Consider the following 26,428-nt stretch of genomic DNA (forward strand, 5'->3'; position numbering starts at 1 on the left):
ACCCTTCTAGAACTGTGTGGCTCCGAGAAGCCCTCCCTCTCCACAATGTCCTTCACAATGTCACCCAGCCAGTGAGCAGGAGAATTGGCCCTGGACCCTAGAGCCCTGGTTCTTGGACCAAGTGCCCTGCCCTTTCTCACTAGTGTTAATCCCCTAGGAAAGAAGGAGGCCGGCAGCAGGTGGCAGGGGCCAGCCGAGATAGCCTAAGGGCTCTTGGGAGGGACAGAGGGGAGGTGCCTTCCTTCTGCTTCTTCCTGCCCGGACTCCCCTCGGCCAAGTAGATTCTTGTCCCTTCCCTTCCTGGGAGATGCCACCTGCCTTCAGAAGTTTCTACCATCTCCCCGGGGCTGTCTCACTAGGTGTGGTGAACACTCTCCTCCCTGCCCTGTGAACTGCCCCAGAGCAAGACTGATGCTCAGCCCCGGCACAGGCCCGGCATTCAGTTGGAACTCAATATGTGAGTAAGACAGTAGGTGGCTGGAAGAGTGAGTGACTGTGGGAGAAAGTGGGGGTGGGGGGGATGGCGAGGCTGCAGGAGGAGGGGAGGCAGAGGAAGGAGACCCCAAGGAGGGGTGAGTGGGCTAGAGCTGCCCACCCCATCCTGCCAGGACCCCTCTCTCAGGGATGTGGGCCCCTTCCCACACTGTGGGCTTGGCCTTGGGATAAACCCACGGGGTTTCCACAGTGGGCTGGATGCCCTCTTGGTCGAGCTGTGGTCCTGGAAGGTGGCGGCTGCCATTTCCACATTCTGCTAGGGGAAGGAAGAAGCCCGAGGATGTCCCCTGAGCCCAACTTTGCTTTGGCCAGTCCAGCCGGCAGGCCACATGCAGAACCGCAGAGTAGAAAAACCTTGTTTTATTCAGCCCGGGGCCTGGGCAATCTTGCTCTGTGGTAAGGCCAAAATACAAACAATAAAAACCAACCATCGACAAAATAACGTTGTAGAGAAGAGTTAAGTACAAAATTGGGCCTGGCATCCGGAATCCCTGTGGTTTCGGTCTGCGTTTGCTCCCTGAGGCCGGCAGGGAGGGATGCCTGTGGCTTCCGGCTGCCCCTGCCTGTGGGTGGGGGCTGGGCCCCTCGGGGCCAGGTCTGTCCTGGCAGGAGGCTTCCTGGGGAGCCGGGCCGGCTTTGGGAAGTGGGGACATTGGCCGTGTGTCCATCCTCTCCAAGATCAGGATCTAAGGAAAGAAAGAGAACAGTGGTAGGCTGCAGGGCAGGACCCCTCACTCGACTGTCAGCAAGCCCACCTCTGCCTCCCAAGCTGAGGGCTCCCCTTCCGCAGCCCAGATCCCTGGGACGGGAGGCCCCAGCTTCAAGAAGAGGGGCTTCATGGACTCACCGACCCACTCAGGGTGCGGTCTCTGCACCACCCCCTCCCCATGCCCCGAGTTCCACAGTGTTTTCTAGGCCATTAGTAGAGCTGCTACTGTCTGGAAACACTTTTTTTTTTTTTTTTTTTTTTTTTCTAACTCAGTACTTTTCAAAAAAGCCTCCTTCTTCCTTTTCAGAAACATGAGCGAAACCCACAGGCGTCAGTCCCATGGCCTTTCTGGGAACACTGCGTCCGGCTTCCTGTGCGCTGGCCCGGCCGCCCGCCTGCGGTCAGGGTAGCAGAGACGCTCTAATAAGACCTGAGCCTTTCCAAGCACTTATGTAAAGGGCTTGGAAAGAAGGGCCTCAGCCTTCCCTGGCCCGCAGGCCCCAGGGGAGCTGGAGGGGTGCATGGGGCTGCTTCTCTGTCTGCCCTGCTGAGGGGCCTAGCTCATGGCATCACCGGAAAATGGGATGCTTTTCAATCCACCTTTCCCAGCAGCAGGCAGGACAAGAGAGGGATGCAGGCTCCCTGCTTCCCTGCGTATCCCTCGACCCCCTTTTTTCTTAGCTGCCCCTTCCTTCCTTCCTTCCTTCCTTCCTTCCTTCCTTCCTTCCTCTTTCTCCTTCCCCAGAATTGCTTCCCAGAGGCCCTCTACCACTGAGATGGCCCCTGAACTGGGAATGGCTGAATAAGAGAGGCCCTGAGGAGGAAGGAGGTCAGAAACCCAGGCCTATGAGAGAGCCAAGTTGCCAGGGATGGGGCAGGCGTCAGTTGTTTTAGACAGACTCTGTGACCTTGACAATTTTGATCAAATTCAATTTATGAGGAATCTGATCTCTGTATTCAACTAGAGGCTGCTGTTCTCATTTTTAGCATACGTGGTGTAGTGGGGGTGGGGGTGGGGGTGGTGTGTGTGAACAGTTAGCTTAATGGTAGCAGCCAAGGGTAAAAGGGCTGTATCTAAATGGGCCCTGACTCTGATCACACACTGAGCCTTAATCCTGGTCACACACTGAGCCCTGACCCTGGTCACACACTGAGCCCTAATCCTGGTCACACACTGAGCCCTGACCCTGGTCACACACTGAGCCCTAATCCTGGTCACACACTGAGCCCTGCCCCTGGTCACACACTTAGCCTTGAGCCTGGTCACAGGCTAAACTTCCTACCTGTCAATCATTGATAAGCATATGCTGACTCTCTGGGCCTTGGAATCTCTGCCATTTGTCACCCAGCTGATGGCCTAAAGCAACTCCTGGGCTTTTTGTTTGTTTGTTTTTAAGTGGAAAAGAGTTGCTGTGGTCTGATCATTTTAAATTCACATGGATGGGGTGGGGTTTCTTTGCGAGTTTGTAAGCAGAGGGTCCCTTTGCAAAGTGGCAGTTGAGGACCCCGCCAAAGGCTTGGGCCAGAGTGCATCAGCTTCCCCTACGACTGGGCCCAGGCGTGGATGAAAGCTCATTCCAGCCAGTATCAGTTCTAACTCGGGGCTGTTTAACTCAATCCACTTGATAAGGCCACTAACGATTCACTGAACACCGTTATGAAGGATTCTCCAACCCGCAGACATCAGGCCTTTCAATCTTTCAGTCTCACAAGCCTACAGGGGAAGGGCCTATTTTGTAGTTGCGAAAAGTAGTTCGGAGAGGTGAGGCGAACTGCCCAATGGTCACAGAGCGAGGAAGCCTCAGAGGCAGGACTGCAGACTTCCACCCAATCATGCTGCCTCCTGCTGGTTCCCACCTGGAGCCACACAATCTGGCCCCAGATCAGCACGCCAGGGCCCGGCTTCCACCGCGAGCACTCAGCCTGGGGCTGGCATGGACGAGGCTCCTCCTGCTTAGCCTGTGGGCTGGGCCCAGCCACAGCTGGGTTTGGCTAGGAAGGTGACCCAAAGCACAGGTATCTTGTGTATTTCATGCAGCCCTGCCTGCCGCTCCCTGGCCACCCCTCCCCCCCCGCCCCCCCCCCCCCCCCCGACCTCAAGGGTAGAAAAGGGGCTGGGGAGGGGAGGGTGGTGGGTGTGCACACTTACTGGACAATCTTGCAGTTTGTTGTAGAAACATAGCGACCTGTATAGTGAATGTTGCATCTCACCACATTGTTGGTGAAGTCAGACTCCAAAACAATATACTTCGGGTTCACGTGAACCTGAAGAAGAAGGGGAGCAGAGGGCAAAGGGACCTGGTCAGGGGGCTGCATTTCACCTGGTCATTAGGGAAGGCCCCGGAGACGCAGACAGACAGACTGGAGGAGACAGACGACAGAAGGATATAGGACGATGGAGGAAGACCCCTCAAGACCAAGAGATACGGAGACACAGCCACACTGGTGGGGAGACATGGAAAGAGAGAGAGGAAAGAAGAGACAGCTCGTGGTCAAAGAAAACATCGCCAGATCACCCTTATAGGAATGTGGGAAGCTTCCCCGGAGCCAGAGCCTGGGCCAGGTGGGCCCTCCACTGGGCACTCAGGGTCAGAGAGGTGGAGTCACTGCCCCAGGGAACACAGCAGTGAATGGGGGGCAGGGGCTGGGCAGGGATACCAAGGCTGGTCTCCTGAGTCTGAGGCTGGCACCCTGTTACCACCCATGCCTGTCTAGATGACCGATGGAAGGGTTGTCTGCTGCCAGGTGGCATCTCCCGCCCTGGAGCTGGAGAACCTGATGCTCAGTGAGATGATGGCCCACCCGTGCCTTTTGTCTGAAGAACCACTGGGACACAGGAAGCCTTCTAAATGTCGGATTAACTGGGGAGGGGGCGCTTCACTGGGGTAGGCTACACCCAGACTAATGTTTGCAGAACATGGAAGAACATGTTACTTTTAAGTCCTTTACACTCCCCAAGGGCAGGAATTGTGCATTACTTAAGCGGTTCCAGTCCCTAGTGCCTGGAACTCAGAGGGTCCTTTGTACATGTCTGGTGAGTGGATGAACCAAGGGAAGGAGAAGAACCCAGGCCCCTGGGTGAGTTGAGCAGAGGGGCCTCTGAGCCTGCTGGGAGGTGCTTGGGACCGGACTGTAACCAGTGGCTTCCGGGTTGCTGTGTTCTGAATGCAGCTTTCCCGGCAGGCTGTGTTCATGCAGGTTGGAGCACCTCCCAAGCCCATCGTCACTGCTCACAGCTCTGTCTTTGCTGCTCTGGGGTGTGGAGCTGCGGGTCCAGGGGCCCTGGTGGAATGGTTCCCCACCTTTGCTTTGCACCTTCACAGAGGAGGCTGACCTTTGACTTCCCCAGGTGAGACCGCGATGCCCCGGCCCCAGCACAGCCTGCATAGATGTACCACATGGGGCTGTGTGTCCTTAACATGCTTTTCTACCCACTCTCACCCCACCCCCAGGGAAGTGGCTCTGGAGTAGCATTCATTGCAGGAGGGGTTCAGGCCAGAAGGGACTCTTGGTCACAGGAGCCCTGGGCTTTGCAGGGGTCACTGTGAGGAGTGGAGGGTCTCTTCAGAGAATGGCAGGGTCCCCTTCCAGATGGCACAAAGCCTGCCCTGTCTGCAGACAGGGGGGTGCACCGCACTTCAAATCCTCTGTCGCTTAGGGAAGACAGTGTCACTGCCTCCTGTAGCATCACCGCACCTGGGCCGAAGGTGCCTTGGTGTCTCTATGGAAAGAGAGGCTCTGTCGGCCTGAGGCTAAGAGCCTCCAGGGGGAAGAGGAGACCCCCACTCCAGGTTGATGTCCAGGATGCCACCTCAGCAGCTGGGGGAGGAGGGGGTGCCCCAGTGGCTAAAGCATATCCCAGAGGCAGGGGCACTGAGCACAAGCAATAGTAGGGGGAGTGGCCCAGACCAGGAGGCCCACCTTGAGGACATAGTTCCCGGGCTGCACATCAGTTATGTCAATCCACTGGCAGTCGATGTCCGCGTTGTAAGTGTCATAGCAGCCGGGGCTCAGGCCCTGGGAAGAGGGGACAGGATCAAGGCTGGGGTGCCACCCTGTGCCTTTCCAGCAGTCTGGCCCCACCTTCCTCTGGCCCGGGGTAGCTGTTCAGAGTGGGTGTGTCCCTTCTTTTTTTTTTAATTTTTTTAAAGTTTATTTCTTTATTTTTGAGAGAGAGGGAGAGAGGGAAAGAGAGAGTCCCAGAGCCGGGTGCGGGGCTCAAACCCAAGAACCGTGAGATCATGACATGAGCTGAAATCAAGAGTCAGAGGCTCAACCGACCTAACCACCCAGGTGCCCCAGGGTGTGTCCCTTCTGAAACCAGTGGGTGGATGGACCAGAGAGACAACAGGGAGGTATAATAGCCGGGCAGAAGGGACTGAAGGAGGGGGATGGCTGGAGAGATGGATGGAGGACTGGATGAAGAGACAGAGGGGCAGGACAGATAGACACTCGGTGGATGTTTGGACAGGCTGATAGAAAGGTGGGTTTGGGTGGACGACCAGGCAATGGAACACCACGCCATCTACATTTCGCTGCAATGTTCCTTTCTCTCCTTGGGCAGCACACCTGGGAGGCAATGCAGGGAGGGGCCCAGGCAGGGGAGGGGGGTGGGCGGCCCCCACAGGGCCCTGTGGTGGCCTGATGACCCGTGAGAAGACCCTTGCTCTGATGGAGCTGAGTGGAGCCTTGGCGTTGACCCGTCTTCAGCCTGGCCCAGCTGGACATCGCTCTCTGCTCCCTGGTCCCCTCTGGCCCCACTCCCCTGGGCAGTCTTCACCCCCATGCTCCCGTGTCCCCACCGCGGTGCCCTCGCCTGGCCGGACCTGCGTGTGAGAGGTGCATGCGTAGCGCTTGAGGTTGCCGAAGTCACAGGTGCTGTCCTCCAGGCAGAAGCTGGCCTTGTGGCCCTCGGCTACCTTCTTGCCTGTGGCTGCATCCAGCAGGTCGTAGTGGCTGAACTCATCCATGCTGTGGTAATGTCTGGGGGCAGAGGATAAGAGAAGGGAAAGAAGGGGGCCTAGTCACCCCTGGGCTTCCTGTGACACCGCCTCCTGACCAGTCTGGGCTCCTGGGGCTCCTTGGTTCCCCGTGTCCCTCAGGGCAGTGTCTCTGGGGCTCCCCACCTGGCCAGGTCCCCTGGGAGGGCACCCCCTCAGGATTCCTCGCGTCCTTCTTGGGCTCCCACGTGTACCAGCCTCCCTCGGGCAATTCCCCGTACTCTAGACATTTCTGTCCCCTAAGACGGATCCTCCTAGGTCCCCCTCCTGCAGTCTAGCTTTTGCTAAGGAACTCTTGCCCTAGTGGTGGATCCATGGCAGCAAATGTCTCCCGGGAGCGCCTGCCCCCCCCCCCCCCCCCAGCACATACGCGGTGGGGGCGGGGAGAGGAGAGGCCCCACCCGGGCCCTCCCACCAGCCCCTGCCCATCCCCGGGCACCTATGGGGGAGAAGAGGGCCCCACTCACTGGTGACAGCTGTGCCACTCCCAGGCGTGCCGTGGCCGGTGCGGGAGGAAGTCCGCGGCGCCCTGGTTCTTCACTCGCTGGGGGAAGCGGAGTAGCACCCGCACGTCGTAGTCAGTGGCCTCGGGAGTGTAGGCCGTGCTGCAGGGACAGGGTGGGGGACCGGGGTGGGGCTGGGTGCCGTGTCACCAACGCCCAGAGCCAGCTGACCTGTCCCTGACCGTCCTCACAACTGACTCCCTGTACTGAGGCTGGGGCTCAGGTCTCTCCCCGTCTCTCCTGACCACACGGGCTTGGCTGTACCCTCCTTTGCGGCTTCCACCCTGTGGCCGGCAGCTGCCAGAGGGGTCTTTCTAAAGCAGCGTCTGGTCTGGCGATGACAATCTCATCTGCAGGTGACTCTCGGTGGGGGACAGCCTCTGGGGGTGGGGGGACCTATCGATATCTCTGGAGGGCTTTTTAAGAATGGCCCCATCCAGGAGATTCTGATAAGTGGTCCCTCCTCTGGATGGGGCCCCGGTTGCTGACCAAAGTACGCCATGTCTCAGGTGCAGGACTAAGACACAGGCTCGGGCTCTTCCATGTCAGAGTCTCTTCACTTTCCCGTTCCTGTCTGCCCTGCTGCTCCCCCACACATCCTGGGTTCCAGCTTCAGACACTGTTTCTCAAAAACAGACTTCACTCATGCTAATCTATACTTTTGCCCGTGCTGTTCATCGGACCCAGAACTCACCCAGCCTCCTAAGCGCGACACAGGCTCCCTCCTCCAGGAAGTCTGCCTTGATTGCCCCACCAAGAAGACCCTTGATGGCCTGTGATCACAGCTCTAACAGCACTGCCTACGGCACAGCCTGATGCCACATGCTCCTCTGAGCTAGGTCGGTGTGACTAGGTCCTTTCCCTGACGGTGTGGCTTCTGGAACAACGATCTGCCCTTTTCTGTTTGGGGAGCACAGGTCTGAGGCAGACTGCCTGCTCACAATTTGCTTGCTGACCCCCAATTCCCAGCTGACATGGGCTTTGTGAAAAGAGAAAGGGAGGGGGAGGAGAGGCGTGAGGGACAGCAGCGAGGGGAGGGAGGCAGACAGAGACACACACGTGCAGAAGGGCTGACTGGAGCTCCCCCCCTTCGTCAGAGTACTGCTGATAATCGTCCAGGCCGGCCTCAGGGGCACTCCCCTGGCACTCATTAAGGTCTGGGTCCTAAAGCCAGAGGCAGGAGGTGGCCAGTTGTGGGGATCAGCTCTCTCTGAGAGGATGTCTGCACAACAGGCAGTGCAGGCTCCTGTCTGCCAGGACGTAAGGCCCTTGGCCTTGTCTGGGGGAGGCTTGGAATCTGTCTGTGTCTGGGTTGGAACAAAACATCCTCCTTCCCTCTGTTCAATTAAATCCTGCCCTTCTGTTCAGCCCAGCACACCGTGGGAACCCATCAGGGTCTAGGTTCTAGGCCCGGCTTGGCCACAAACTCGCGGTGAGACTTGGAGCACGTCCCCTCCCTGGTCTGGGCCCTGCCTGCAGCCCACGCCGCCCGTGATCCCAGAGAGCCCCACCATCCCAGGCCTCAGTTCCGCTGGCCCTTCTAGCTTTGTGCCCCAAGCCCAGCTTCCTCTGCCGCCTCGGCCCTTGCTGGCCTTTCCTCCTCTGACCATTTTCTCCTCCTCTGACCATGAGCCACTCATGCCAGCTCTCTCCCCACTCTCTGTGACTGGGTCCTGTCATCGGGGCGGCTGAGGGGCCGCTCTCCAGTGGCCCAGGACAGGGGGCCGGGCTGCCTCTTCCCCCAGCCCATCTGGGAGCTCGGGTCAGGGCCCACAGGATGCTTCATGAAGATGGGATGATAATTTAGCTTTGACTCAAACTCCTCAAAACTCAGCTTCAGTGGACTGCCTTGCAGGCTGTCGGGTGCCCACTGCTGGAGGGACTGGTGACAGCAAGAACACGATCATTATGCTCCCTTCCCAGGGACAACTGAGGGGAGACCAGACCTGACTGGGCAGGCCAGCGGAGTGGTACAGTGGACCTCCTTATCCGCAGTCTCGTTTTCCGTGCTTTTGGTCACCCACGATCAAGGGCAAGACATTCTGGACCTAGGAAGCGGTGGGTGAAGTTACAATCTGGTGTAAGCGTCTTATCCCGTGACAGACAGATAAGGCCTTGTGGTCAGCTACTGAGTGGCAGTGCACTAGCAAGTCCGTAAGTGGGAAAATGTGGAAATTCCAAAGGGCTTCCCAGATACTGAAAAGTGAAAGTAAATAAAGACTCCAAAGGGGGGGGGGCGGGGAAGGCAGCAAGTAATTAAGAAAAATAGATGTTCTCAACATAGAGAGATGTCAACAAACGAGTCAGGACAATGTAAGCTCTAACAGATTCTTTTAGCACAGGGAGATGTCCCCAAAGCATATGTATTTGAACAGAATATTCGCCTTCAATAAATTCAGAAGCAAGGGCTGCAGGAGGCAGAGACGCCCAGGAATAACAGAGAGTTGGCTGTGCTCACCTTCCGGTTCTTGCAAACTGGTCTCCTTTCCCGGTCTCTCTACTGCCACGCATAACTGGGGCCCCTTTGTCACCCGCGCCCACTGCCCCTGCTGGAGAGCCACACCTGTCCTCCTTGGAGAGGGCTCTGTACTCCTGCCCTCTATCCTGAAGGCTCTTTCCCCCATTGGACTTCCCTGGGTCCTTGTGGGAGCACCTTCTCGTGAGGCAGCTCAGATTGGAAAAGTTTTAGTTCCTCTCTTTGCTCCCCAGTTGCCTGGGGCGACTTCATACTTGCAGGGCTGGAGTGAAGATTAAATGCCCCAGTAAAGTTCCTTGTATAGTGACTTATACAGAAATGCTCACTTGTTCCCTTCTCTTCCTGACTCCCTGCGGGCAGGCAAGGCTCACAGATGAAGAGGTCAGGGTCCTGAGAGGCTCAGAGGCTTGGCCAGGGTCATTCAGACTGTAGGCAGCCTGGCTGGCATGAGCACAGGCTCAGGGTGAGTCCCAGAGCCTGTCTGGACATTCCATGCTTCATCGTCACCTCCTTACCTGGCCAGACACTTCTCCTCCGCAGCACAGCGCAGAGAGTACAGGTGGGCTCTCTGGACATAAGTGGATGCTTGCACGTAGTTGGGGTCCGGGACCAAGTCAGGGAGACCTGGGGATGGAGTGGGGTAGATGGAGGTAGGGGAAAGAGTTGGCATCGAGGGGTGTCAGGCTGGCCACGGCTAATGCCCAGAGACCTCCCCAGCCCCAAGCACCCTTTGCTGTTCTCCTTCCTCTACACAGGTTGTCGCCTCCTCCAGGAAGCCTCCCAACCTGAGCCAGGGGTGTGACTGGAACTGTTTCCCCTGGGCTCAGGTGTGGGCCAGAGAGGTGGGGGACCTCCATGCTGTGGGAGCCTCTGAGCGCCCCCTGGAAGAGCTGGGACGTGAGCGAGGTCTGGGAGGCGGGATAAGGTTTGGTGAGCTAGAGAAGAGGAAAGGGTATTCTTGGCAGGGCGACCAGCACGAACAAGGGCCTGGAGGCAGGACTAAGTTGAAGCAAGCAATTTCCGTACACTGCCTCCCCTGTCCTTGTTCCCCAGGCCTCCGGACCCCAGCCCCCGTCTGCAGACAGCTTTCTTCTTGAACCACCAGGAGAGCCCTGGGTTCTGGCCCCACGTGGGTCCCAGAGAGCTCATGGGCAGGGCCAGGTAAGTGCTGGTTGGCACAAGTGGGGTGGACAGGAAGGGAAGGGCTAGTGGGAAAACACATCCCCAGAGCAGGCTGCTGACAGGGCAGGATTCTCGGACTGGGCGCCCAGCCCGACCTTCTTCAGGATTCCTTTCTTCCTGCCATCGGCCCCCAGACCTGACCGCACCCTCCCCTGTCTGCAGCTTCTGGCCTGCAACCTGAGGGGCCCAGCTTCCTCTCCTGCAGGACCCAGGGAAGTCGGGAGTCTGCTCAGCTCCTGTGATCACTTGTACCCCGGGACATGCTAGAGCCAGGGATCTGTCCACCCTGCACCTCCCCCACGTCTGTGCACAACTTGGTCCCAGGGAGCGTAATTAGGAATTAGCAGAAACCAAACTCAGGTGTCTAGACCGTCTCCGCACTGGAATAAAGAAGGAAAGATCTGATCTGGTGCCGGGCGTGCGGGAGTGGTGGGGGCAGGGCGGGGTAGGAGGTGGGCAGGGGGCACTCCAGAGCCTTCAGCTCCATCCCAGCTTGGCCACTGACTTCAGGGTTTGCGAGCCGGGGGCTCTTTGTCCCCTCACCCTCAGGCTTCGGGGATTCTGGCAGATAAGCAATGACATGAGCCTACAGGTTGCTTAGTTTCTTTCAAGCTCTCTGCTCTTGGGGGACAAGTAAGGTACGGGGACTTGAGTCACACAGACCAGATTCCAGCCCCTCTTCTTGCTGCCAAAACCCTCTTGTCAGGTTCCAGGTCCCGAAGGTGAGGCAGACCCTCACACACACACATCCCTTGGGCTCCAGACCCCAGCCCCGCTCACCCTGGGCCTGGGCCTCATGCGGGAGCCTGGTCCAGGCAGCCAGCGTGATCTCACCTACTCGGAATGGAGAGGAAGCTTGGAGCACAAGGGTGGGTGAGGATGAGGTGGCTCCTGGCTGAGGGGGGCCGTCTTGGCCAGCCTAGGTCCCATTACTCAAGCTCCAGGAATGCCTGCAGTCATTTCCCAAGGGATCCTAGGGCCCTCAAAGTGAGGGCCCACCTCGGTGCCAAGCTGGTTCTCGCGCTCTGGTCCCCGGAAGCCTCTGGTGCGGTGGGGGGGGGGGGGGGGGACGGCGGGGGAGGTGAGGAAGACGGGAATGGTCCCTCTCCCCATCATCAAAGTGCCTTTCCCATAGCAACATGTGGGGGTGGGTTAGCTGGGCCTGAAGCCTCACGAGATCCAGTATTTGGCGCCAGACGGCCTGCCTCCCCCACCCCAGGCCCGGTTTCAATAAACAATGCACAGATGGCTCCTCAAAGCTTTTCTGGCCCGACCCTTCCTCTCTAGGCCACTCCATGGAGTGGCTGTGCAGTCCAGGGAAGTTAGAAAAGCCAGCTACAGAAGAGGCCAGAAGTACTCAGGGCCAGCGAAGGCTGGTGCCACTCCTGGCCTGTGACTGAGCCCTGACCCTGCTCCTATACTGAGCCCTAATTTTGGCCACACACTGAGGTCTGACACCTATCAACAACTCGGAACCTCAAGATTATGGACTAAAAACTCTGTACTTAAAACCATTTTTAGGGAATTGCTTTGACATCATTAATCCTTGTTGGTTATAACTGAGTGGGTGGAGGTTTTTGGTTTTTGTTTTTTTTTTTTGTAAACTCCAAAGCCATGGGGGGAGGGGCACCTGTAGCATCTACATGTGGGGATTCCGGAGGAAGACTAAGGACAGACAGCTCAGAGCTGCTTGCTGGTCACAATCTGAGCCCTGGCCCTGGCCACAGGTGACCATCTTCCTCTTACTGTTGAGGAATCTCAGATTCACACGGGTGCCTTCTGCTCCAAGAAGTCTCCCTTGACTGGCAGTGACATTCCAGGCTCACGTACTTCTCCTGTCTCCCTGCTGGATCTGTATTGATCTATAATTAGATTTCATCGTATTTACCTGTGTCTACTTCCCTCCAGATCCTGCACTGGGTACCCCTCACCCCCTAAGCAGGCAACCCACCATGCTTTGGGGCTGACTAACTGCCCCGTCCCATTGGCCTCTGTCAGGCAAGTTTCTTTAGTGATTAGTGGCTTAATACTTCATATTTTACCCTGTTCCTTGCAAGGCACCAGGGCACATGGAGGTGCTGGAGGGAACCAAGGCTCAGAGAGGGCAATGAATTTGCCCATGGTGGCACAGTGAGTTGCAGCAGCCCTAGGAGGAGCTCCCCACCCCTTCCTAGGACTCTACTTATCACTCTTTTTATACAAATGAACTTTTTTGAAGTATAATCTATACACAGTCAAATGCAGATTTAAGATACACAGTTTGATAAGTTTTGACAAATGGTATACACAGTGTGACTACCACGACCATCAAGCTAATTATTGTTTCCATCATCCCGGAAAGTTCTGTCCTGCCTTTCCCAGTAAGTTCTTTCCTCCCCCAACCACCCCAAGTAACCATTGATCTGCTTTTCAATCACCTTAGACAGTTATGCCTTTTCTAGAACTTAAACGGAATCACTCCTATTATCTTCTTTGTTCTGTATCTCCGATCATCACAGGGGTCCTGTGACTCCCCTAACTGGCTTCCCCTGGCCATACTCCACCTCTGTCACGCTGGGGGAAGCTGCTGGAAAAGAAAGTAGCCTTGGGAGTTCAGGCTGGGTCCCCCTATGCCTTTCAGAAGAGGGGATCCCCTGGGAACCCCGGGCCCTTCCCTCAGCTGGCATGTTTCTCTAGGAAGGAACAATGCCTCCTTCTCCTCCTGCTCTCCCAGGAGGCATTCCATCAGCAGTGGGACCTGCAGGCTTGAGATCTCAGCCCCCAAGGGCCGGGACTTGGGGGGCAGCCCATGTGTTGTCACAAGGGGGTCAGGGAAGGCTTGAGTGGGGGCTCGCGGATGCAGGAATAGGGGACTGGTCTCCCGTTTCTGGCTTATGGGGTACAACCAGGCCCTCCAGGCAGGGTGGCCAACGTGGAGTGAAAGACAGTTATAACTGGACCATGTGCTTATCCCCCATCCCCAAAAGTGTGCATTTTTATTTTTTTTTTATTTAAAAAAAAAATTGTTTTTTCAACGTTTATTTATTTTTGGGACAGAGAGAGACAGAGCATGAATGGGGGAGGGGCAGAGAGAGAGGGAGACACAGAATCGGAAACAGTCTCCAGGCTCTGAGCCATCAGCCCAGAGCCCGACGCGGGGCTCGAACTCACGGACCGCGAGATCGTGACCTGGCTGAAGTCGGACGCTTAACCGACTGCGCCACCCAGGCGCCCCAAAAGTGTGCATTTTAAAAGGAAGTCTCTAGAGAGAGGGTAAGGCTTACTCGGAAGGCAGGAGAACGCTTAGTCTTGGAAATACAATTTTGAGGAGGGCCTGGAACCTTTTATCCAGAATATATGGAATCATGCAGCCCTTGGACCTAGCACTGGAGATTCTATAGAGTGGGTTCCAGTGGGAACTTCTCCCAGACACCCCCATTTCTTTAAAGGCAGAGACTGAATTAAGCATAATTCTCATTTCGGAGCAAACAAACCATTATCACTGGTCTACACCAGGCTCCCCCTTTTGGAATAACATTTTTTTAGTGTTTATTTATTTTTGAGAGACCGAGAGACAGAGCACAAGTGGGGGAGGAGTAGAGAGGGAGACACAATCCGAAGCAGGCTCCAGGCTCAGAGCTGTCAGCACAGGGCCCCAGGTGGGGCTCAAACTCATAAGCTGTGAGATCATGACCTGAGCTGAAGTTGGATACTTAACTGACTGAGCCACTCAGGTGCCCCAGAATAACATTTTTTTTTAACCTTCGTCATCACCCCTGACCTTCAGATATGTCCCTGAACATCTGTGTCTCTGTATAAAATCTGCACCGTGTTGGGGGTGGGTATGTATCCTTAAAGTACATAAATGATATTGTTTCACAGTCTCATCCTGTTTCTTGATTTTTCAGTCAATGTATAAACTTTTAAGATCTACCTAGCTCATTATCTGTCATTGCTAAATAGGACTCCACAGTGTGTACCCTCCGTGGCCAATATGGCCAGTCTTCTGGGTTGGACACCCAAGATGGGGCCAACCATGGAAAGTGTGGCTGTACGGTCTGCCCAGGCTACCCAAGGAGTCCCTGGTCACCAACAGCATCCTGCCTTCTGCTCCCAGGAGGCAGACAGGAGCTTGGCCTCTTACCCTATTCTGTCACAGACTTTCTGCGTGACCCGAGGCAGGACTGGGTCCTCTCCAGGCCTCACTGCCTCCATTTATCCAGCTCTGATCATTCTCCATCCTACTCAAGGCCTTTTGGAGCCCTGGGCCAGTCCTGGGCACCCTTCCCCAGAAGCAATGTGCTGACTGTGGGGGTTGGGCACATAGGGATTCAGGCTACACCAGGGTCTGGGCCAGGGTTAGAGGGACACTGAGTCAGAGGGCAGTAAAGGCCCTTGGGGTAGCTGAAGCCGGGCTGCTGCTCGGCCGGGGAGGGGCTGGGCATAGGTGAATCAGGTCCCAAGGCCATGCTGCAGGCAGCCTTGGAGGGGACCCCGTCAGACCCTCCAGGGCAGGGAAGACACAGAACCGAGGATAAGGATCTTCTGCATTCCTGCTCCGTCCCTGGGGCTTCTTCTGAGTGGGCATCCAGGGCCCCTTCACAAGGTGCTCTGGACAGTCGGCCATGCTCCCCACCCCAAGCTGACCTATGTGCCAGCCTGGGGGAAGCTAAGGCCTGTTTCCCTCTTCCCTGGCAGGACTTGGCTGGGACCTTCTCTGGAAAGACATCGGAAGGCAAGTTTGCCGTCCCATCCAAGCCCCCATTGTACAGTCCCTTCCCTTTCCTTAGGCTCAGTTTCCCCATCTGGACTATGGACACACTAGCCTAACCTGCCCATGAGCAGTTTAATGGCTCCCCAAACACTTGGAGATTAAAAGACTTTTCAGGAGCTCTTTGGTCTATTCCCGAGCCTCGGGCAAGAGCCCAAGACCTCTCACAACCTCTACAGACGATACTTCAGCAGCCAGGAAATTCTCCCACTGTCTGACCTAAATCCTTCCTGCTTCATGAGAAATCTGTTCCCTCCTGCTCAGCGGTTCCTGGAGACTGCCCAGTGCAGAGGGCCTGTGGTTACATTCCTGTCCCTTGCCCACACCTCACCTGTTTCCCTCTTGGCTTGCCCCTTTCTGTGGGTTCCATAAACCTCAGCTCCTTTGAACTCTTTCCTCCCCAGGCCTCCTGCTCACAAGAAGCAGATGAAGGAAAGTGGAATGCAAAATAGCCCTAATCTCTTGAGCCTGGGGCTGGAGGATAAACAATGTCCAGCAGGAACCGGTCAGTGGGTTGTGAAATATGTGTGCAGCAGGATGTTTTGGCTCAGCAGCCAGACTCCAGAGGAGCCCTTAGGTAGGGAAAGCAGCAAGCTCACACAGAGATGAGCTGACAGGCCCTCCGGGGTGGAGGCGGGCAGCTCCCAGCCCTGTGAAATCATCATCTGATAATCAGGACATTAAATTGTCAGGGTTGGTCTGGGGGTGCCACCCCTGTGTGGCGAGCAGGTCGGCGAGGTGGCTGTGGGGTTCGCCACATCCTACCATGAAGGGGCGATCCCGGCCCGGGAGAAGGAGCCATGAGAGTCATAAAGCCAGGCCCAGAGCCTGCAGTGGGTCCCCACTGCCTACAGAATCAAGCCCAGACTTCTCAGGGTGGCAGCTGAGGCCTTTTGTGGTCTGGCCTTCACCTGGCCTTTCAGATCTCATAGCCCGCAGGGTCAGGAGGCAACTCGCTAGCAAACCTGACCTCTTCTGCCCCTGGCCTCTGACACCACGGTGTCTCGTCTTGGAATTCCGGGCTTAAACACGCACCCAGAGCCTTGCAGGGGCACACAGATCTCAGGCCCCAAAGCCTACCTTGTCAGTCCTGACCACCGCTCTGCCAGCTCACGTCAGCTGCCCCCCACTCGACTGGGAGAGACAGTCCTCACTCCTCCCTGCTGCAGGGCCCAACTCCGAGGAGGGGATCTGGGGCTGTGCGTTCAGATGCGTGACAAGGGGAACAGGCTGGGGCTGAGCTGGCAGGAGGCAGACATTCACCTTTGGGGAGGTCAGCCGCCTTTCCCTCTGCTGCCTCCCTGCACGCCTCACCCCCTCACACTCTACTCCGTGTGAACACAGCCTCCGCCCCTGCTGCCCTCCCTTCCCCTGCAGGCCGGCGGGGTGCCCCCTGCCCCTACCTCCAGAAGTCTTTGTGGGTGCTTCTGTCCCCTGGGTCCCTCCCTGCCCCTCAGACCCTTCACAGGGACTTGAACTTTCATCGTTCTTACAAAACCTGCTCAGCCACCGCCTTCGCATCTCAGCGTATGGCAGCTGAGACCTAGCGGTGCAGGCTACACACCTTTGTGTTACGCCTGGCCCCTGTCTTTCTCTTACACCCCACATCCGGCCCATCAAGAAATCCCATCAGCTCCCTCTCCAAAATAGATCCTGAATCTGCCAAACCCCCCCTCCCCCGTCGTTCCTGCTCTGCCTGCCGCTGTCACCTCTGCCTCTATCTCAACGTTTATTTATTTTTGGGACAGAGAGAGACAGAGCATGAACGGCGGAGGGGCAGAGAGAGAGGGAGACACAGAATCGGAAACAGGCTCCAGGCTCTGAGCCATCAGCCCAGAGCCCGACGCGGGGCTCAAACTCACGGACCGCGAGATCGTGACCTGGCTGAAGTCGGACGCTTAACCGACTGCGCCACCCAGGCGCCTCACTCCGCCTCTATCTCTATACCAGCTTCCTGTCAGCCTCTTGCCGGCCTCCCCACTGCCCATCCCCGCCTAGTGGTCAGAGACCTTGTTTAAATGTCACCGATCAGCTCAAAGCCTGCAGTAGCTCTCCAGCGAATAGAGAGTGGAAGCCCAAGTCCTCACAGTGTCTTCCAGGGTCCTGTTACCTCTCTGACCTGCCTCCTATCACGCCCCTAACTCCTGGGCTACTCTGCTGTGAGCAAACCGGGAACACACTTGAACCCCCCTACCCCCACCCCAGGAATTCCTGCCTCAGGGCCTTTGTACTGGCTGTTTCTTCTACTGGAATGCCCTTCCTGATTGCTGCGTGTCTCATTCATTCGCCTCCTTCAAGTCTCTGCTCCAATGTCACCTTCCTGAGGCCGACCTTAACCAGCAACCTGCTCATCCGCCCTCCCCCTCCAGATCTTATCAGTGCTCGCCACATTCTATTATTTACCTATTTATTATGTTTATGCACGAAAATACAATATCCACAAAGGCAACGGTTTTGTCTCTTTCATTTCACTAATGAAGACCCAGCTCTAGACCGTGCCCAGCATGCAGTAAGACACCCATAAATATTTCTTGAATGGATGAGTTTCCTCATGAGAAACCTGCCACCCAGCTGTGGGTCCGGGGGTGGGTGCACGGCGGTGGGGGGCTGGAGACACGGGTGAGCTAGCGGTGGGCTTGGGCCCCTGCACCCCGTAGCCTGGTTTCTGGCTGCTGGGCCGAGATCTCGGAGGGCACAGGGCTGGGTCTGATGCACCCCTGACTTCACCGTACCCAGCTCGGGGCCTGGCACCTGTGTGCCCTGGGGAGCACATGCCTCAGTCCCTGCAGGGTCTGGCGGCATCTGCCTGCACGAGCAGACTTCATTACCAAGCAAAGGCTGGGACTGACTCCCAAAGTCCTTTCTTTTGACAAAGGATCAGCTTTGGGGTTGGAAAACTCATGGTTCCAGTTGGTTTACAAGCAGGAGGAAGGGTGGGTTGTCTCCTGAGGCTCTGATGGCAAAGCCTTCCCCACCCGAGTCCCTTCCTGCTCTGGCGTTCCGACACCTCATTTCTAGGTGGCACTAAAATGCCCAGTTCCTGAGTGGCCGTCAGCAAGGGGGAGAGGACCCGGACCCAACCCTAGCCCTGTGATCCCGAATCCGTACAAAAAGGCCCTCTGGGTCCGGCTGCCTGCGGCGAGGAGGCTGTTAGGTCAGAGCAGGGGAGGCGACAAGACCCAGCCTTTCCTTCCGGCCTCTGAGCCGACTGCCGCTCCGCAGGAATGCCCGGCACGGGAATTGGAAGCAGGTGTGGGCTGCCTGGGCGGCCCACCCGCCTCCTCCCTCCCTTCCTCTCCTGCCATTCCAACACTGCCCTGGGGAGTTTCCCATGTGTTCCCGGCTTGGACACGAGTGGGGTGGACTCAGGCCGGGGCTGCTGGCGGGGGTGGGGGGGCCCCTTCAGAGATGAGAGGACACTGAGATGGGGGCTCCCCGGGGTTAGGGGAGAAGGAGGAGGGGGGACAAGAGGCCAGAACTCCCAGGTCGAGTGTGGCCGCAGCCTGGTGCCCGTAAGGCTCTGATGACGCCCCACCCTGCTCGGAGGCTGTGTGGGGCCTGCGAACTTGAGGCAGACGTCCAAATTTTGGCTTTCCAGGAGGTGTAGACCTGAGAGAAACAATGGACAAGGAGCCGTACCCTTCCCAGAGAGTCGGCTGGGGTCCTTGGATGAGGGACTGTGAACTTCTCTAGCCTAGTCCTGGTCTGCACCATGGCGGTGATAATACTCTCTACCTCACAGGGTTGCTGGGGGGATTAAATGAAAAAGAAAAAAAAAAAAAAAAAAAAAGAAAACAAAATGCTTAGCATAGTGTCTGGGGCATAGCGCTCAAGAAATATCAGCAGCTAATATTATTATTTAGAATAGGAACTGTCTCTTTTTGCAGGGATGGAGGGTTTGAGAGCAGGGGAGAAAGGATGTGGCCTTACGACTGGATGATAACAGAGGAGACAGGAAGTCTGCCTGAGCCGAGGCTGCCTGGGACACAACTTGTTTGTTCCGACACTAGTGACCTTCAACTGCCAAACAGGGAGCAGGAAGAGGACCCAGGCCCCTCTGTTGCCACAGCTCGCCTGAGCCTTTACAACAGCTTCCTCGGCCTGAAGGCTCCATTTCTTCCTGAAGGAGCACCCAAAGCAACCTCAGGGAAGGAAGAAGGGAGGGAGGCTGAGCTGTGATTCCGGCTCTACCGGTCACCAGTGATGTGACCTTGGACAAGTCACTGAACCTCTGAGGGCCTCAGTTGACTCATCTACAAAATGGGGATGAATGATACCCAGGGTTGTCCTGAGGATTCAGTGCCTCTAATCCTGAAGCTCCAGGAAGAGTATAAGACACTTAGTGAGCATGACAGAAGTGCTTGTGAAATAAATGCCCTGGAATCTGCAGTGAGAATTGCAAGGCTTTGTGGATACCACGCCGAGAAGGGACTCTTTGCGTCCAGGGCCTTGCAGATCCACTGTCCCATCTCACCCTGTCACCACAGGGCCTGGAACACAGCAGACAGTCAAATCTCTGTTGAACTACCAAATGAATGAGTGGGTAAATGAGGAGTGCGGGATAAGCAAGAATACAAAACATTTTAAAAAATTACGTATGGCCGTTAAGAACCCAGGATGGGACCGCCATCCTGGTTTCACTACTAAGAGGTCGTGTGATAATCAGCAAATGAGCCTGTCACCTTATCTATGAGATGGGGCAAAGAGCAGTAGCTGGCTGGTGGGGCTGCTGCTCCGGGAATGAAGAAGGGTGATGTGCAAAGTGCCCACAAACGCTAGTGCCATTCTCTGTCCCCGGGTTGCAGTTGGAGGAACTGAGGCCCAGAGAGCTGGTGGAGGAGGCCCAGGCTCTCTCCCTGCCCCCCAGCCTACCCCATCCCCCGCTCGTAGGTGGAGTGTGGGTCCTCCTGGGGTCATCTCCGTGCAAGGCAGAGATGACGGGCTCGGTTTGAATTCTGGCTCAGGGGCACAGCTGTGAGACCTCCCTAGGTCTCAGTTTTCTCATCTGTGCCAGAGGAGCATAACCTCTACCTTTCCAGGAGGCTGTGAGAATGAATGAAATTGCACATTTAAGCCGCCCAGCTCAGCGGGTACCCTTCAGCAAATGGCTGGGTTGTTATTATCTTCCCTGCCTTGGGGCCTCAACTCTGGACACTTTCTGGGTAGAGGTCTGCGAGATGGGGAGGTGGCCTGGGGGGTGTGTGGGGGGGGGTGGGTAGGGGCTGGGCCAGGCATTGGGGCTGCTCTCAGGGACTAAGGGGCCCCATCTGGCTTCCTGAGTGCAGGACGCTAGATGGAGAGGGGAGTACCCTAGGAACATCCCTGGGTGTGCAGGGAGGTGAAACATCCAGGTTGAGGAGCAGCCCAGTTCCCATGGGGCTGTGGGGGCGTGAGACAGGGAGGAGAAAAGGAAGGAGATGCCTCTGGTTCTGGAGCAATAGGCTGAGGCATTTAAGTTTTATCCTGAAGGCCTTCGGGAGTTATAAAACTCTCTCGAGCGGGAGAATAATATGGTCAACACTGCAAGGATTTATCCGCCCCACATGTAGAGGGACTGGCCAGGGACAGGCTGAGAGCAGCCCCAGCTTCCTCCTGGGCTCTGATTGGCCATGCAAGGACAGAGACGGAGGACGGCGCCAGGCAAGGCTGGCACAGCCATCAGCGATGCCCCGGGAGAATGGCCAGGGAGGCGGCTCCATGTTGCTTTCACAGGGTTGCCAGGGCCGGGGAATGAGGCCGGGGCTGGAAAGGGGAGCCCTGCGAGAAGAGTTGTGGTTTTCTGGGACCAGGAGTTATCTTAGCCCAAAGACCACCAGCTCAGAAAAGCTGAGGCTATGGGAAGGCAGGAGCAGAGAAAAGGGGCTGGGAGAGGAGGGCCTGGCCATGGTGGAGGGAAAGGCAGGGGCCACAGCTGGGCCTGGGAATCCACCAGTCACCCTCCGGGCCTCTGCGTGGATTTGCCGAGAGCCAGGCGAAGTATGTGACCCTCTCTGGGCCTCTGTTTCCTGGTTTTCTCTCCAGTTACAAGTTTCAGAGTCAGAGACAATGGTATTGCAGGAGGCCTGGGCAGCCCCAGCCCTGGGTGGGAGGGAAGAGGGTGAAGGCGCCAGAGGAATAAACCGGGCTCTGGACAGGCGCTTGGAAACTGCCCAAACATGGAGGGACGTGGGCGGTGCGCACATGTGTTTGGTGTTGTGAGGACACATCCACGCCCACACACACACAGGCTGCCAGCACCCAGCCTCAGACCCCTGGGTGTGTGGCCAGGAGGAATGAGGTCAGTCCCGGAGAATCTGCCCTGGACTCCCACACCGGGCCTGGGGGTCTGATCTCAAGCACAAGGCTTGGCCTTCTCTTAACTGGGATTTTCCATGGTCTGGGCCTAGCAGGGTGGGGAGGGGGAACCAATGATCGGGGAGAAGGTACTGTTCCCTCTTTGGCTTCTCAGTGATCCCCAAACTAGCCTGTACCCTCCTCCCCCCCAACTCCCTCCCACCATCCCCTCCATGACTAGGGGAAGGAGCACCTGGAGGATGCTGATGGCCATCGCTTGCAGCAATGCATGGGTACCTCCTCCTCCGGGAAGTCCTCTCTGAGCCCCTAGCCCCTGACTGGGGAGGCCCCTTGTGTGGGCCCCCCTAGCTCATCCCTCTAGTGCCTGCCCAACCATAGCACTGATGTGTCCCCCTATGCTATGCCTCCCCCAGAGCACGGCCTGGATTGGATGCATACCAGCACACTGGGCGCCTGGCAGTCTACCTTCAGGGGGAAATGTCTTTAACCCCAAATGAACTGTGGGGCTCAAGAGCAAGACCAGAGGCCCTGATAAGCGCCAAGCACCCCCAGTCCAGACTTGGCCTTGCCCTGGCCGGTGGCCTCTGAACTTTAAGAACTGTCAGGCCAAAGAGGGGGCCCTAGAAAACACACTGGCTTGGAGCACAGGTGGGAGTCCCAGGCCTGACTCTGCCAGCAGTTCTATGGCATCTGAGGTCTCAGTTTTCTCCCCTGCCCAGAAAGTGGGGCACTTCTGGCTGAGCCCCACTCTGAGGTTGTGTATTCTAAGAAGAGCCACCGTGAAAGCTTAGCTCCCTCTAGACGGGATGACCTCTCCTCCAAGGAGCTCTAGGAGCAAATGAGGCACAACTATGAAGCACCCTGCAGCAGGATGGTCCTGGTGAGGACCAGCTGTGTGTGAGGCCACGCTGGGCAGGAGGATGTTCGTCATCACAGAAGTCCCCCGCCACCCCCAGCTCCTGTCCTGAGCTCCTGCAGGTTCTCGAAGTGGGATTCAGCACCCAACTTGAGTGCTGTGCCAGGGATGTGAAGGAGTGGGTGCTACCAGTGTGGACCTTCCTCACCCCTAGCCTTGGGCTCCAGCTGCCCCTAGGGAGACAGAAACCTTACCTCCACCCCCAAGAGGCAGCCTCTCACCCAGGTCAGTGTGGCTGGAGACAAGAGAGCAGTCCCAGTGCTGACAGAGCCAGAGTAGCAAAGGCTGGCGGAGGGGGGTGGGCGGTGTACCTGTGCCCCTGGGCCCTGCAGGGCTCAGCCCTCCCCTGGTGAGTCCCGCGCAGCGACCTCAGTGCTGAGCAGAGAATCGGGGCACCGACTGCCGCCTCAAGGAGGCAGGCCAGGGTTGCGATGTGGACACACAGGGGACTGCATGGAAAACCTTGACCAAAGCTGACTTTGGACTGGCGGCTACAGAGGCGGAAAGGGGGAATTCTAGGACAGCAGAAGATGGGCCAACAGTCAGCTAACCTTGGCCAGACCACAAGTGGGCCCTCACCACAGTAGCCTGCCTGCTAAGAGCATGTGTGGAGTTGTCCATCTGAAGAAGGAAATCTGCCCCTTCGCTGTGTTCTCACGTACAGACGGCTTGGGCCTTCCCTAGACTAGGTCCTGTCTTCACGTCCCCTCTCCCCCCAAAAGATGCCAAAAGGGAGGCCTGTCGGCAGCTCCCTCCCAGGACTCTCCCCCACGCCCAGGACTAGAGTGAGCTGAGCGAAACGAGTGAGACACTGGCCTGGGCGCCAAAACACTCAGGAACCAAGATGAGTAGTATTTGAGGCAATACTTTTAAAAACCAAAGCTGGTGCCAAAACATCTGTGATGAACAAAATATCAAAAGTTTAAATAAAGACAGGATCAGTATTTCTGAGCTTTCAGTTTGCCTCAGGCTCCAATAGGGCTTGGCATGGCACCACTAACTCTACTTAAAGGCTGGATATTTTGTTCATCACAGGTTTTTTTAATGTTTGCATTATTGTTGATCTAAAAATGCCATTAAAATATTACTTTTCTTGATTACTGAGTTTTTTGACATCCCCTTAAATTTTGCACCCAGGCCAATGCCTCACTACCTCTCTAGTCTGGCCCTGGCTGTGTCCCTCTGAAGGAACTCCTGTCATCTAGTCTGGACTCTTGCCTAGGGGAAGGGCTTCCTCCCTAACCTCCTGCTCAACCAGGCCAAGCTCACAGATGCTAGTGCCTGGGACCTTGCCACACCTCCAGGGGCATCCCCTAGGACCCTGCTGACCCTGAAGTTTTCTGATGTTGATGCTCCCTGCTTCACCCTGTGTGGCTGGCTCAGGGGCATCTCCAAGGGTGCCCTGATTGAAATGAGGGAGGGCCAGGGAGAAGGGCTCCTTCCCTTTGTCCCCAGATGACCCAAACCAGGTCTGGAAGGTGCCTCCTCCCAAAGCCTGGCCTCCAGCCCCTACCCATCAAGCCAGGGTCAGAGCCCAGGCTTCCCTGGTCAAATGCTGCCACTAACGATGAGAGGACCCGGGGAAGGTTGGGAGGTGAGACGCACGGTGGCTGTGGAATTCCTTTCTTACTTAGCTCCGGGGAGGCCCATGGAACAGTTCCGCCGGCCATGACCGTGACCGATCGTGCCCCCGGAGGGTGGGCGGCGGGGCGCGGAAAGGTACTCACCGCGGCCGTTCTGGTTGGGCCGGTACACGCTGCCCACGCTGAGGCGGCCCTGCTGCGCGCCGCCGCGCTCCCCACCGGGCGGGGGCGCGTCGGAGCTGCGCACCGGCAGGTAGGGCGGCTCCAGCACGCGGAACGGGGGCTGCGGCTCCACGGCCCGCGGCGGGACGTAGGCCTCGGGCGGCACGTTGGCGTAGGGCGGGTACCAGCCGAGGCGGGGGTCGGCGGCGTAGGCGCCGCCGCCGGCGGGCGGCGCGTCGGGGCCCGGGTCGGGGTAGGGCTGCTCGAAGCCGGCGGTGCCCTCGTGGTACAGGCTGTGCGAGTAGCGGCGATCCAGGCCGTCGGCGGGCGGCGGCGGCGGCGGCGGCGGGGGCGGCGCGTAGGGCCTCTCGGGGGCCGGGTAGAAGGCCTGCGGCGGGTACTCGGGCTGCTCCTCGCCTCCGCCGTACTCCTCGTAGCGCGCCCGCGGCTGGAAGGGGTAGATGACCCCCGCCGAGGCCACGGCCGCCGCCCCCGCGCCACCGCCGCCGCCGCCGCGGTAGTACACGTAGCCCTGGTCGTAGGTCCGCGACGCGGGGTCGTAGGTCTCGTACTGGCTGACGAAGGGCGCCTGCGGGTAGGGGAACTGCTGAGGGAAGGAGGGCGGCTGGCGGTAGGTGGTGGCGAAGGCCGAGGCCGAGGCCGAGACCGAGGAGGCGGAGCCCCCGTGTCGTTGCTGGGAGACGGAGGTGCGGACCCGGGCCATGCCAGTGCTGTCCCCGACGGCCACCTCGCGCCAGTTGTCGGGCACCTGGCCGAAGCCGAACGGGTGCCGCGCCTGGCCGCGCACGGTGTCCGAGCCGACGCGCCCTGGCAGGGGCAGCGACGGGGCTTGCCGACGCCGGGGGCCTCCTTGGCTGCGCCGCTGCGGGGCCTGGGGTGCGCCGGCTAGCAGCACCCGGGAGCTACTGTCGGTGCGCTGGGGCCCGGCCGGCACATACTCTGAGCCGGAGTTGAGCAGGCTGTACACCTGCCCGTTGTTCTCCCACTGAATCAGCTGCCGCCAGCGCCCCGGGTCCGAGCCCTGCCCCTGCCGCGCCTCCTGCCCGTGCACCAGGACGCAGAGGCAGGCGCCCCACACCAGGGCCCCCAGCTGCCAGCATGCTCGGGCTACAGCCATGGTGGCCCCTCTGCAGAGGCCTGGTGGACCGAGAGGCTCTCAGGAGTGTACTCCTGTACGTGCTTCTCTTCCCACGGCCTCGAGGACAGGACGGCTCCTTGCCTGCCCCAGCTCTAGCTTTGTCCATCCTGGCCTTGTCCCGAGCGGGACTGCTCCTCCGATGACAGCATTTCGAGGCCAAGGGGTCAGGGCAGGGCAGGGGCGGTGCCCAGGGCTGCACGAGGCTCTCTGCAGGGCACCGGACAGGCAGGACTGCCTGGGGGCCTTACATGGCCAGCCCGGTACTGGCTGGCCGCTGGGCTGGCGCTTTCCCACTCTGAATGAATAAGCAACAGGCTGGGAGCGTTGGGAGGTTTCGGGCAGCCTGGTCCGCCTGCTGGGGCCTCCTCCGCGGGGCCCTATGGCCCGCCGGCTTTTAGCTATGTTGCCTGTCCCACAGCTGCTGTGCTCCCTCAGTCCCTGGAGCTCCTAGCCAAGCCACAGACCTGCCTCTGAGGAAGGGAATGGAGCAGGGAGTAGAAAGGAGCCTCTGGGGGTGTGTGTCTGTAAGTGGGGCCCTGGCAGGTGGAGCAAGGCTGGGGTGTCTCTACCACTATGGCCATTTCTCCCTGCTTTGGACCCAGCATCTCTGGTCTCTTTGGGCTTGAGCCCCTGACTCCTGTCCACTCCAGCCTCTCCCCAGGACCTCCAGAGCTCCCCTTCTCCTAAGTCAGTGCTAAGAGACCCCCTCCTTGTTGGTGGGCTATTTGGGGACATGCTGAATTTTGGACCCCAGGTGCACCTCAGTTCCTTGGGCTGAGTACAAAGGGGCTGGAGCTTTAGCTTTTTCCTTCTTGGGCCTTACTCACCCAGTCTATAGAATGGGGGCATGCCCTTGTGGTGAGCAGAACTTGTGAAATCCTGGGAGAGGTCAGCTTCCCACGCATCACCTCACTCGAAGTTTCGGTTCTGTGTCTTTTGAGTCAACATAGCCTGGCAATAACCTGAGTGTGCACGTTGCTAAAAACGAGACCCAGGGGGCTATCTTTGACATGAGATAGGAGGCCTTAAGTGCTGTCAGCATAGAAAAGCAGAAAGAGGGATTCAGGGGAACTAGGCCCGGTCCTGTTGCTGTGATTAAGTTGCTGGGTCATCTTGGGCAAACCTGTCTCTTCTCCATTCTGATCCAGTTGTCACATCTGATCTCTGGAGAATGAGACGAGATGGTCCTCAAGAGTGCT

General features: G+C 57.7%; 1 protein-coding gene across 1 annotated transcript; it reads right to left on the bottom strand.

Annotated features, from left to right (window-relative positions):
• Positions 1–840: 840 nt before the first annotated feature.
• On the bottom strand, positions 841–26,428 carry LOXL1 (lysyl oxidase like 1). The gene is made up of 7 exons (XM_045449128.1): positions 24,053–26,428; positions 9,699–9,807; positions 6,672–6,809; positions 6,031–6,187; positions 5,126–5,221; positions 3,354–3,469; positions 841–1,181 (listed from the first exon to the last, which is right to left on the bottom strand). Exons 1-7 carry the CDS (start codon positions 25,206–25,208, stop codon positions 1,175–1,177), a joined length of 1,779 nt encoding a protein of 592 aa, XP_045305084.1. The 5' UTR covers positions 25,209–26,428; the 3' UTR covers positions 841–1,174.

Source organism: Leopardus geoffroyi, chromosome B3, assembly GCF_018350155.1.
Source record: "Leopardus geoffroyi isolate Oge1 chromosome B3, O.geoffroyi_Oge1_pat1.0, whole genome shotgun sequence".
NCBI lineage: Eukaryota > Metazoa > Chordata > Mammalia > Carnivora > Felidae > Leopardus > Leopardus geoffroyi.

Bases quoted from the DNA above. Each gene is read 5' to 3' on its own strand.
- LOXL1 (XM_045449128.1), bottom strand. From the start codon at position 25,208: ATGGCTGTAGCCCGAGCATGCTGGCAGCTGGGGGCCCTGGTGTGGGGC. The intron at 9,808-24,052 runs GTGAGTACCTTT...CTCCATCCCCAG, and splicing joins GCCCAACCAGAACGGCCGCG to GTCTCCCTGACTTGGTCCCG. The intron at 6,188-6,671 runs GTGAGTGGGGCC...CTCTGCCCCCAG, and splicing joins GAGTGGCACAGCTGTCACCA to ACATTACCACAGCATGGATG.